At 43.7% G+C, this 13,421-nt stretch overlaps 1 protein-coding gene across 3 annotated transcripts in view; it reads right to left on the reverse strand.

Annotated features, from left to right (window-relative positions):
- Positions 1-13,421, reverse strand: part of atrn (attractin) — a 361,852-nt gene that overhangs the window by 193,710 nt on the left and 154,721 nt on the right. For all 3 annotated transcript variants that reach the window (XM_059650378.1, XM_059650382.1, XM_059650379.1), the window contains exons 18-20: positions 10,699-10,920; positions 10,174-10,311; positions 6,618-6,711 (exon numbers count right to left, since the gene is read on the reverse strand). In XM_059650378.1, the coding sequence (XP_059506361.1) occupies positions 6,618-6,711; positions 10,174-10,311; positions 10,699-10,920 (454 nt within the window). The remainder of the gene's footprint in view (positions 1-6,617; positions 6,712-10,173; positions 10,312-10,698; positions 10,921-13,421) is intronic.

The following is a 13,421-nucleotide window of genomic DNA, read 5'->3' on the forward strand; positions in this document are numbered from 1 at the left end:
GAGAAATTTCTTACAGAGTATGTCTATGTAGCCATCCTCCAGGTTTGAAGGGGGAGGGGGAGGGATGAAGAAAACATTAAGACTAAGAAATAGAAACAGGATTAGGCCATTTTGCCACTCGAACCTGCTCTGCCATTCAATACGATCATGGCTGATCAGACATTCCTCAAGTCCACTTTCTTGCCTTTTCCCATATCCCTTTATTCTCCTACTGAGAAAGAATATATCTCAGCCACAAACATACACAAGGACCTCTGCCTTCACAGTTTTCAGTGACAAGGAGTTCCAAAGACTCTGTACCCTCTCAGTAAAGAAATGCTTCTCATCTCAGACTTAAATTAGTACCCCTTTATTCTGAGACTGTCTCCCCTCATGGAAGTGGGCACAATCTCTCAGCTTTCACCCTGCCAAGTCCCTTAAGAACCCAATACGTTTCAATGAAGTTTGGTGTTGTCCCAAAATCCTGGGACAAGCTGAGCAGAGACAGGAACAGGAATTCCCAGAAGCCTGGCACTCCACGAGGAAAGCCATTAATAAACACATAGAACTCTACCTCATATACACTCCACTGCGAAGGAAAACCAGAAGTGAGGCAATCCAGCTCAACGGACCCCAGAGTTTAAAAACCAGGCGGGAAAACACACCGACGCTTCATCTGAGGCTGTACTGATGATGTTACCCAGCACGGTAACGAAACACCTGCAGAACAACAAACCAACTTGGCGAGCCAAACAACCTCAAGAGTCCTAAGTTGTTTAAGCCTTTGATCATAACACAATCACTCTATTCCAGGGATAATGGGAACTGCAGATGCTGGAGAATTCCAAGATAATAAAATGTGAGGCTGGATGAACACAGCAGGCCAAGCAGCATCTCAGGAGCACAAAAGCTGACGTTTCGGGCCTAGACCCCTCTGATGAAGGGTCCAGGCCCGAAACGTCAGCTTTTGTGCTCCTGAGATGCTGCTTGGCCTGCTGTGTTCATCCAGTCTCACACTCTATTCCAGGGATCAGCTTGTTGTACAATTAAAATTGATATTCTGAATCTGATTAGAATTTAAAGTTCACAAATTATAATCCTCATTACAATTAGCCGTATGACTATTAGTGATTTCTCCATCCAAGATTCCAAGTATGGTCTTTCACAAAAGCACCCCATGGTGGAAACCAGGGAGAAATCCACTCAGTGCAAGAGTAGAGCTACAGGTCAAAACATGTGCTTTTCCTTTTAAACAATTACTTGCACACTTCAGAGGTTGAAGACCTCAAAGCTTCTTTGACAATGACAGAAGAAAGATAAAAGTGAAATGGAAGAAGTGGCAGTTGGTGAGGACGTAGGGTGTTGGGTAGGTGGATGGGTGGGGGTGGGGGGGGGGGGGGGTGGGTGGGCGCAGTGTGCATGGGTGGGGGGTTGGATGGGGAAGAGAGAAAGACGTCAGGTGACATTGGGGTACGGTGCCACACTGGTGAGGGGCATAGGCTGACTGATAGCTACTCACCCATCGGACAACCTAAGTACCAAGTAAATCAATGAGTCCTTAGGGAGGTCAGGGGAAGTGTGATCCATCACTTGTGTGTCAGGTCAGATCAGCTAGGTGGGACGGGTTGTCAAAGTTGCAGTGCAATTTGTGACTCTAGGGTTCAGTTCAATAATTAATAACTGAAGATTTACAGAAAGCTTTTAATCATCATAATGATCAAGTTAATGAGAGTGGGAACCCAAAAGTGATAGAAGCAGATTTACATGTCTGCTCCATCATTCGATCTCGGTTGATAATGTTTCTCAACCAATTCTCTTGCCTTCTCCCCATAACCCTTGATCCCCTTATTAATCAGGAACTCATTTATTCTGTCTTTAGTAGTGATTTGGCTGTCACAACTTTTTGTGGCAACGACTTCCACAGAACCACCAGCCTCTGGCTGAAAATAATTCCTCATCTCACTTCTGAAGGGTCATCCTTCACTCTGCATGTGTTCTTGGATTCTAGTCCCTCTACTGGAGGAAACATCTTTTTCACGTCCCCTCTATCCAAGTCTCCCCGTGCTCCCCAAGTTCCAATCAGACCCCTCTCCATATCTTTCTAAACTCCAAATGCAGATCCAGAGTCCTCAACTGCTTCTCATATGACAAGGCCTTTCATCCTAAGGAGAATTTTTGTAACCCTCCTCTGGACCCCCTAGAAGACCAACACAATTTTCCTTAGATATAGGGCCCAAAACCACTGACAACATTCCAATTCCAGTCTGACCAGAGGCTTATTCAGCCTCAGCAGTAAATCCATGCTCTTGCATTCTAGCCCTCTCGAAATCAATGCTAACACTGCATTTGCCTTGCCTGCAGCTTTAAGGTGCCTTTTCAAACAGCTGTAGATGCAGAGGAATTGAGCATGGTTGTATCAATTTCCTGAGCAATTCCAGCAGAGAAATGGATAAGGGTTTCACAGCAGCAGATAAGCGAAGGCAAAGTTAAAATATTAAGAGGGAAGGTGATGGCTTCTTGGTACTATTAGATGACTAAACCAGTGACCCGGGTAAGGTTCTGGGGACACAGGTTCGAATCCCACCATGGCAGATGATGGAATTTGAATTTAATTTAAAAGAAGTTCCACCTTCACTTTGAAAATAACCTGCATTGTGTTGTGTGGCACTATCACCGTGCTAAAAGGGACAGGCTTGGAGCAGATGTCACAACTGAAGATTAAGCATCCATGAGATGCTGTGGGCCATCAACAGCAGAATTGTACTCTAGCACAATCTGTAACCTCATGGCTCGACATACACACACCCCACACCCCCCCCCCCCCCACTCAACACTTGGCATCAGGCCAAGGGATCAACCCTGGTTCAATTGGGAGAGCAGAAAGATGTGCCAGTCATACCAGGCATACCCGAAGACAAAGTATCAACCTGGTCAGGTCACCAAACAAGACCGAATGCATGCCAAAAAGCACAAGCAGCAAGTGACAAAACTTAGCCATTCCACAACCAACAGATCAGATCTAAGGTCGACAAACAGGAGGCTGGAAGAACACAGCAAGCCAAGTAGCATCCAGAGGAAAAGAAAAGTCAACGTTTCAGGTATTACTGTTCTTCAGGATGTGGGGTAAGGAGGAGCTGCAGATGAAAGGGAGGGGAGAGTAACAGAATGGTGGTGATAAGTCAACACTAGTAGGAGGTACGACCTGGAAGGTCGATGGGAGGCACGAATCCAGTTGGTAGCTGGGAGGGAGGGTCAGCAGGTAGAATGGAAGGGAGTAGGTGGGGTTGGAAAGGGAGCCAGGGGATGGGTGGGAAGGTTATTTGAAATTAGACGAACTCCATGTTAAGTCCTCCGGGATATAGGGTGCCCAGGCAGAATATGCAGTGTTGCTCCTGAAATTTGCAATCTCATCCACTGTGATACTTGAGGTCATCGAGAATGGACATGTCAGAGGAGGAGTTTTTTTTGGTGATGGTGGTGGGGTGGGGAGGAGACGGAAGATGGGTGGTGCAATGGGCAGTGACTGGGAGGTTAGGCTGGCCATTATGGGCCTGGCAAAGATGCGTCGCAAAATGGTCACCTAGTCTATGTTTGGTCTTACCGATGTAGAGAAGACCACGTCAGGGGTGTCAGATGGAGGACACCAGTTTGGAGAAGCAGGTAAAATCCCCTCAGCTGGAAGGACTATTTAGGGCCCTGAATGGAGGCAAGGGGGGTTGGTGTGTGGGCAGGTGGTGCAGCTTTCATGGTTACGGGGGAAGTACGGTGGGGGTGGAGCGGTTGGTGGAGAATGTAACATGAATTAAGGAGTGGCAAAGGGAATAGCCCTTGTGGAAGGCAGAGAGGGGTGGGGAGTGGAGTTGGCAGAAGCATTTGAGGATGATTCGTTGGATGCGGAGGCTGGTGGGGTGGAAAGTAAGGATAAGGGGTTTGGGGTGGAGAGAAGGTGCGGCGAAGGGCTGTCTGGACGACAGGACAGGGGAAAAGAACATTGTTTGAACTCAGGTGACATCTGGAATGCTTGGGAATGGAACATCTCATCACAGCAAACACGACAGAGACAGCGGAATTGAGAAAACGGGATGGAGTTTACGCAGGATACAGGGTGTGAGGTGATGTGATCGAGGTAGTTATGTTGGTGTATAAACTGTCACCAGAAATTGAAATGGAGGGGTCAAGAAAGGGGGAGGGGTGTTAGACCAAGTGAACTTGAGGGCAGGATGGATTTACTGGAGAACTTGATGAACTGCTCCAGTTCAGCCTGGGTGCAGGATGCAGCAATTGACGGAGCAACAGAAGAAATGGGGAACAGTACCAATGTACGTACTGAAGAGGGCTGTTCGATATAACTGATAGAAGCAGGCATAGCTGGAATCAGATCCAAGCTCTGCAATCCTGGCTCATTCAGTCGAAATGTTGATGGACGATAAAACAGCTCACTGCAGTACGAGGCTCCACAAATACCCCCATCCTTGATGGAAGTGCTCAGCACATCAGAGCCAAATTAGACTGAAGCATTCACAGCAATCTTCAGACACAATGGCCAAATGGATGACGCATCTCAGCTTCATCTTGAGGTCCCCAGCATTACAGATACCAGTCTTCAGCCAATGCCATTCACTCCACGTGATATCAAGAAACGATTGGAGACACACTGGATACTGCAAAGGCTACGGGCTCTGACAACATTCCGGCAATAGTACTGAAGACCTGTCCTCCAGAACACACTGCCCGAGCCAAGCTCTTCCCATACAGTTACAACACTGGTATCTCCCCAACAATGTGGAAAATTGCCCAAATGTCCTGTTCATAAAAAGCAGGACAAATCCAACCCGGCCAATTATCCATCAGCCTACTCTCAATCAGAAAAGTGATGGAAGATGTCATCATTAGTGCTATCAAGCAGCACCTGCTCGGCGATGACCAGTTTGGGTTCCGCCAGGGCCATTCAGCTCCTGATCTCATTACAGACTTGGTTCAAATATGGACAAAAGAGCTGAATTCCACACATGAAGTGACAGTGACAGACCTTAACATCCAGACTGCATTTGGCCAAGAGTGGCATCAAGCAGCCAAACAAAACTAGAATCGATGGGTATCAGGGGGCAAACGCTCCAGTGGTTTGAGTCATACCTGACACACAGGAAGACGGTCATGGTTGTTGGAGTCCAGCCATCTCATCTCCAGGGCATCTCTGCAGGAGTTCCTTAGGATAGTATCCTTGGCCCAACCATCTTCAGCTGCTGCATCAATGACCTTCTCTCCATCATGTCAGAAGCTTGGATGCTTGGTGATGGTTGTACAATGTTCAGCACCATTTGTGACTGCGTCCAAATGCAACGTGATCTGGACAATATCCAGGTTTGAGCTGACAAGTGGCATGGAACTTTCACGCCACACAAATGCCAGGCTATGACCATCACAAATACAAGACAATCTAACCGCCGCCCCTTGACATTCATTAGTATTACCATCTCTAAATCCCCCAGAATCAACACCCTAAGAGTGATCACTGATCAGCAGCTCAACTGGACTCACTACATAAACACAGTGGTTACAAGAGTAGGTCAGAGACAAGGAATACTGTAGCAAACAACTCATTTCTTAACTGCTCAAAAGCACAAGTCAGGAGTGTGAAGTGATACTTCCCATTTGCCTGGAATAAGTACAGCCCCCACAACACTCAAGAAGCTTGACGGCATCCAGAACAAAGCAGCTACCTTGACTGGCACTACATCTACAAACATTCACTCCTTCCACCACCGACGCTCAGTAGCAGCAGTATGTACTGCAGAAATTCACCAAAGCTCCTCAGACAGTACCTTCCAAACCCACGACCACTTCCATCTAGAAAGTCAAGGGCAGCAAATATATGAGAACACCGCCACAGTCAAGTTCCCATCCCTGCCACTCACCATCCTGACTTGGAAATATAATCGTTGTTACTTCACTGTTGCCGGCTCAATATCCTGGAATTCCCTCCCTCATGGCACTGTCGGTCAACTCACAGCAGGTAGACTGCAGCAGTTCAAGAAGACAGCTTACCACCATCTTCTCAAAGGGAACTAGGCCAGCCAGTGACACCCACATCCCACAAAATGATTTTTAACAACTAATGCTAGAGATTATGCAGATATGTGGGAGGATGCTCATCGAGTTTCTTTCCTCATAACATATACTCTACAGTATATCCATGCAGACAGTTAAGGAAATAATTCACTACTTTTACACCGACTATAAAAGACTTTTGTTAAAAATCTTCAACTTTGGACATTACATTCAATCTTGGATTGTTCTGCTGATATTGCTCCATCAGAATAGGGTCTTAACATAAAGCACAGTTTAAAACAATGTTGGGATGAGAAGATTAAATAAAGTAACCAAGTACTTACATAAGAGAAAGAAATTAATTGAATAACACCCTCTTGTATTTTCTGTATCTCGTATACTACAGGCATCTGTTGTTCTAAGGAGTTTTTAAAATTACTCTCCAAACACTCAATTTGATTGTGTCAGCTTGCTCATTAATTGAAAATGTCATGGTCACAAGGTGGAACTGAAATATCTGGAAATTTTACAGCAGCCATAAACTTGCACCAAAAGCAGTCTACACATAAAAAGCACTCAATGTAACTTACAGTTGACACTTGTCGCCTTTGATTCCTTTTGTCGTGCAGAAACATTTCCCCGTCTTGGTATTGCAGATGGTTGCGTGTCCATTGCATTTGCAAGCTGCGGGAAATAATAAACAGAATCAAAACTGCCTTAAGTGAAAAAGTACAGAAACAACCATTTAACTGCGATGGAAAAAGGCTAATTTGCAAGAGGACCTTTAGGACCTTGCTAACCCTATCGCACCAAAGCAAAACTTACATGTATACAGCACCTTTAACGTAATCAAATATCCCTTACCACTTCACAGCAGCATTAACCCTAAAGAACAACAGTGATCCATACGAGAAGCTCTTAGGTCAGATAAGAACAAGCTTCAGCAAGGAGATAGGTCTTAATGTGTATTTTAAAGTAGAAGAGTGATGTAGGGAGGTAAAGAGGTTTACAGAAGGATTACCACAGCCTGGGGCCTTGGTAAATGCAGGCCAGCCAAGTGGAGAAATAATAACTGCAAATGACTAAGATGCCAGAATTTGAGGAATGTAGAAATATCAGAGGTTTGTAGGCTGGAGGAGATAAGTAAGGGGGAGGCCACAAAGGGATGAGAAAACAAGGGTGAGAATTTTCAAGTAAATACAATGGTTTAACCAACAGCAAATCTAAGTCAGCAGGCACATGGGTGATAGCTCAAAAGGACCGGCCAGGAGTTAAAACTGAGAGTGTTTTGAGTGAGCTTAAAATTTACTCAAAGTAAACTGAGCAAAAGCAGTCAACAGTGCATCAGAATAGTTGACTTTTCAAGTAAGGAGGGCCAGAAGTAGAGTTCCAACAGTAGTTGAGCTGTGATTTGGAATATAGAGAGAGTTGAGCAATGTGAAAGAGGCCAGAATAGACCACATTCGAACTTGTCCTCAACCCTAAATTCAGCGTAGAATCTCATTATGCATCAGTGTATAGCAGTTCCATTTTTCACACCAACTTAATATTGTAAAGGGTAGATTCGTGGGCCACTTTAGGCTGGTAGCCAGTTTGAGAAAACCACAGTTCATCTCATCGATGCTCCTTTCAGAGAAGAGATTCTTGACCATTCGGAACTGATTCAAAATGTGAAGAGATGAAATAACAATGAGCTACCTCACCGCACTAATCAGATGGGCATGATCATCTATTAATCATCCTGAATATCTTGGTTGAAGAAAGTAGTATCTCCAGTTTCAAGAATTTAATTGAAATGGCCATTGATTAATCATTTTCAAACATGGGATGACGCTTCAGAGGGAGTCAGTTAGCTCAGTTGGTTGGATGACCAGTTTATAATACAGTTGTATCAACAGGGCATGTTCATTTCCCATGCTGGCTGAGGTTAACATGCAAGTTCCACCTTCTCTACCTCTTCCTTCGCCAGAGACCTGGTGACCCTCAGGTTAAACTCACCACCAGTCATTTCTCTATAATCCTCTGGGACTAGGACGACTTTTACCTTCCCAAAATGGCTGAGGTTACCATGAAGAACTCTTCCCTCAACCTCTCTCCTCACCTGGCCCTTAGGTTAAAGCACCCGCAGTCATTTCTCTCCTCAGAGAGCAGCTGTATGTGCCTCTGGGACGATAGAGACTGTAATAAATGCCAAACTTTAGTCATCAAGTGAAGGTCAGATTAAAACTATGCCAATGTCAACATATTAAATAAAGTCAATTCCACAGAAGTTGGAACATCATAAAACCTTAGCAAAAACATTACAGTTTGGCTTTGGGAGTATATTATCCAAATATTCTTTGAGAGGAACAGGTATGACATTGAAAGGATGACTCTGTAACAGATTACCCTAAATCACATGCAAAAGCTAGGGAGAACAGAATTAGCACGAGAGATTTCAGTGGAAAGAGGCAACAACAGACAGCTCGGAAAAACATCCCCATGTTACTTTTATCACCCAGACTGGATGTTTTTGCAGTGTGAATAATCCAATGTCTTCAGTTATTATGCTTAGAACACTATGCTTTATCATCAATTTTCTCACTGTCCTGCCACCTTTAATCACTTGCGTAGACATACCCAGTCTCTCCCTCTCACATACCAAGATAACAAAGTGTGGAGCTGGATGAACACAGCAGGCCAAGCAGGGTTAAGATGCTGCTTGGCCTGCTCTGTTCACCCAGCTCCACACTTTGTTATCTCGGATTCTCCAGCATCTACAGTTCCCTTTATCCCTCTCACATACCCTTCAAAATTGTACCTCCTTTTTATACAGTCTCACCATGATCCTTGTATGGAGGTGGATCACCTCAAACTTGACATGCAACCCATCCTATTCCACCAACTCACGTCCTTTTCAAGTTCGACATGTACTCCTCACAGTTTACAACTGTCCTAAGTTTTATTTCATCCACTAACCTTCAAAGTGACCCCTTCATACAAACATCTAGATCATACAAGGATAGGTTCTGGGTCCATTGCTTTTCATCATTTATGTAATGAAGGTGGATGTGAATTTAGTAGGTACGGATCGTGAGTTTGAAGATGACACCAAAATTGGAGGCATATGGGCACTGAAGGTGGTGTTATGGATGTGCAATCCCTTTACACATCTATTCCCGTGAGGGTCTTCAGGTTCTCTGCTTCTTCCTGCAAAGACATGAACAATCCCCACCCACCACCACCACCCTTCTTTGCTTGGCTGAGCCCGCCCTCACCACCTTCTCTTTTAACTCTTCTCATTTTCCTCAGCGAAGAGGAATTGCCATGGGAACCCACATGGGCCCTAGTTATGCCTGTCTCTTCGTGAGGTATGCGGAACATTCCCTGTTCCAGTCCTCTTCCAGCCCCCACCCACAACTCTTTCTACGATACATTGATGATATCATCAGTGCTGTTTCCCTCTCTTGTCAAGAATTGGAAAACTTCATCAATTTTGCCTCCAATTTCCACCCTGCCCTCACTTTCACCTGGTCTATCTCAGACTCCTCTCTTCACTTCTTCGATATGTCTGTTTTCATTTCTCGGGATAGAATGGCCACTAATATCCGTTACAAACCCACTGACTCCCACAGCTGTCTGGCCTATACATCCTCACGGCCACTTCCTGTAAAGGCCCCATTCCATTCTTTGAGTTCCTCTTTCTCCGTCATATACGTTCAAATGACACCAACTTCGGCAAGGGAGCCTGTGAAACATACACCTCCTTCCTAAACCAAGGATTCCACAGCTCTGTGGTCAACAGGGCCCTCAACCAGGTTCAACCCACCTTCCGCACTTCCGCCATCACCCCTTCTCTTTCCTCCCACAATAATGATAGGGTTCCCCTTGTCCTTACCAACCATCCCACGAGCAACCACATTCAGAAGATCAGGTGCCATTTCCGTTACCTCCAGCAAGATGCCACCACCAGAAACACATTCCCATCCCCTCCCTTCCACAGGGACCAGCCCCTCCGGGACACACTGGTCCACACTTCCTTCATTCCCAACAGCCCTACAGCACCTTCCCCTCTGACTGGCGCACCTGTGGAACTATGCCCCAGGAGTCAACATTTTGGCAAATGTGGAAATTGACAGAAATGAAAAACTTGTCATTGACACTTACATTGGCAACTCCCTCCATTCGTAGGATCTCCATAATAACCAGAGATGCATGTTTCACAGTGTTTGCCAGTTGTTAAGTCACCACATTTTTCACAGATGCTTTCATTAACACACTTGCAATGGCCATTACACTGACAAGCTAAGGGAAACAAAACAAAATGGTTTCACACCCAGAGATACAAAATGACAAATGCCAGTCAATATAATATTTCACCTCCCAAAGCATCTTGTATATTTGATACAAAAGAAAATTTACGTAAAGAAATACTTGCTAGTTATTTATTGAAATAACTCCAAACAGGCCAGTATCTATCACAAAGTCACATTTTCTTTACATGTATGGCATCCCTGACCTTGATTCAGCTCTCAGAGTATACAGCATGCCTAACACTCCTGTTCTTATCTGTCAGCCAGGACTCCCTGATGAGACCAGATTAACAGCCACAATCAAGAAACTCACTTTCTCTGCCTACCTCCTGGCTGACCTTGTTACAATCACTACATGTGTGAAGGATGTTTTACTAACCTGGACACTGGATAAAGGACCAGTTATACTTGGTTTCTGCTGGACACATGCTGACATTCAAAACTGGTACATAAGGAGTATTTGTTGCAGGTATTTTCACTGGTCCTCGATAAGATCCTTCTATACACTGTCCCTTGCCTGTATTGCTGGGGTCAGTACACCAACCACATCCTGGCTGCTCCAAGCAGTCACTGCATGTTCGATAACCAGAACAATTTTCAGCTAAAACAACAGAAAAGACATATTACATACTCATTTTGTTTTGACCATTAGCTATAATCCACACAATCCTCATCCAAGAGCACATGGTATATGTGTGAGGACACAGCATTCAGAAATTCTAAAAAATGCCCGAAAGGATTTGAGAACAAACTAAGAAAGAATTAACACCTAGCTAAAAGGAGATGGTTGAAGAAGGTAGGTATCAAAGAAGGCTGTTGTCAAGTGCTTTAAGAAAGGAGATGATTCTTAAAATATAACGTATGAATTATTTAGTTATCCTTCCTAATATCTCTTCCACTGGCTCAGCATACAAATCGTTGTTTCGCAGTTGGGAATTACATTTAATGGCAGGCCGTCATTGCAGATTTCTTGAGATCGGTAACTGTTCATCATTGACAATGAGAAAATTGGTGTATTTTAGTAATTTGTTTCAAAAATAAACCAAAAATGAAAAAGCTATCTAATAGTGACCATGTAACCACTGTCGGCTGGTATTAAAACATCCCGGTTGGTTCAATTTGGAGAAAAGAATTTGTGGCCTTTACTCAGCCTGGCCAAATTCAACTCCAAACCTACCATGATTGTCAACTACCCCTGAAATGGCTTAGACAGCCAAATAGTTCACAAGGAATTGGGGATGGGCAACAAATGCTGATCTTGCCCATACCCAACATATGAATAAACCACCCTTTCCAACTAGGAATGTATACCAATTAAGAAATTTTGGCTATTATTAGCTACATTATGGTTTATGCTTTTTCATACTATATTTAACATCTAATCAAAAACTATTTCAACTGTTGTTAAACAAAAATTTATCCAAATTCAAACTGGCCAGGTTTATCCTGTGACAATAAGACAGCTTTTGAACTTAATGTGGAACATAGGCAGTTCAGTTATTTGACACTGGCTTTTCACTATTGATAGGCCAGCCTCTTGGAAGAATGAATGCCTTGCTGCAGGAGTCCTCTATGAAGCAAAACTGTATCAAACACATGGATATGAATACACTGCACAAAACATTTACTACCTTGTTTTCGAAAATTCATTCACAGGAGACCAGTGTTGCTGCTTAGGCCAGCATTTATTGTCCAATCCTAAATATGCAGAGGGCAGTCACTTTGCTGAGAGTCTGGAGTCACATGAAGGCCAGATCAAGTAAGTGTGGCATATTTATGGGAAGGTGAGGTCTTATTTAGGAACTGTATGTTCTATTGCTCGACTATTAATTCAGAAATTCAGCTACTGTTCTGGGGTCTCCCAGACTTGAATCCTGCAAATAGTGGAATTTGAGCTCAATAAAATAAAAATCTGGAATTAAGAATCTACAAATGACAATTGTCAGAAAAACCCATCTAAGTTACTGATAGCGGGAATTCTGGCATCCTCACCTGGTCTGGCCTACATGTGACTCCAGAAACTCAGCAATGTGGTTGAGTTTCAACTGTCCTCTGAAATAGCCTAGCAAGGCACTCAATTCAAGGGCAGCTAGGGATGAGCCATGATGCTGGCCAGCCAATGATACCCATGATTGAGCAAAAAAAATTTGCTTTCCTCGAGGACATTAGTGAACCAGACAGGATTTTAATGACAATGCTCACTATTAGGCCAGCTCTATATTCCAGATTTCTTTTTCCATGTAAATTTCACAATCCGGTAGACTGGGATTCGAATCTTTGCTCCTGAGAGCACGAATCTGGAGTTATGATTTTATCATCTCTGCCTACTCTTAATTTATTCTGACAATCTCACCCTAAGTAGTGACGCGACAGGTGTGAAATAAATGGACGTGGCACAACAGACTTCAGTTGGAGCTGGAGTATCTTATTAATGCTGTATAACATGAATCCAATTACCACCCAGGCGTGCATATTAGAATCCCATTTCTGTAGTAAAATCATTCACACAAGAGCACAAAATTTAGTGGACGGTAAGAAAAAAAATCAACCTCTTTAAAAATAAGAATCTCCAAATGCAAACTTCAAAGAAAACTTTTATTAAGGGAAGCATCAAAGCCACTTATTCTGAAGTCGCATTAAATGTCCAATATTGTGAAAAACATTTGCCAGAATTCCCTTATTGCATTTTTAGCTTTATGTTTACTTGTGATAAATTGAACTTTGCTAACGTTGGTGGTGTGGAACATGTCTACAACTTGCATAAAATTACACAATTAGATAGGAAATTAAGTGTGCTCATTCAGGAAAAGCTGCTACATTAAGGCCAACTGCAGAGAAATGAAGGTTGAAACTGAGTAAAATGCTTCAAATGCATGCAGTTGCATATTGCCAGGGCATCACCAAACATCATTTGGCTTCTGAGACCCATCTGTATCATGTAGGATTCAGGGAGCTTATACCTGTAATGAAACCACAGTGATAGCAACTATTAGAGGTAGAAGCTAAGCACTGCCATGTCTAGTTCTGTCTTGACAACAAGGAGGGTTCCCGAACTGGTATGCAAGGAAAGCTTTGAATCATGATCAAAGGTGGAGGTGAAGA

The sequence above is a fragment of the Stegostoma tigrinum genome, chromosome 1 (genome assembly GCF_030684315.1).
Source record: "Stegostoma tigrinum isolate sSteTig4 chromosome 1, sSteTig4.hap1, whole genome shotgun sequence".
NCBI classification, from domain to species: Eukaryota; Metazoa; Chordata; class Chondrichthyes; order Orectolobiformes; family Stegostomatidae; genus Stegostoma; species Stegostoma tigrinum.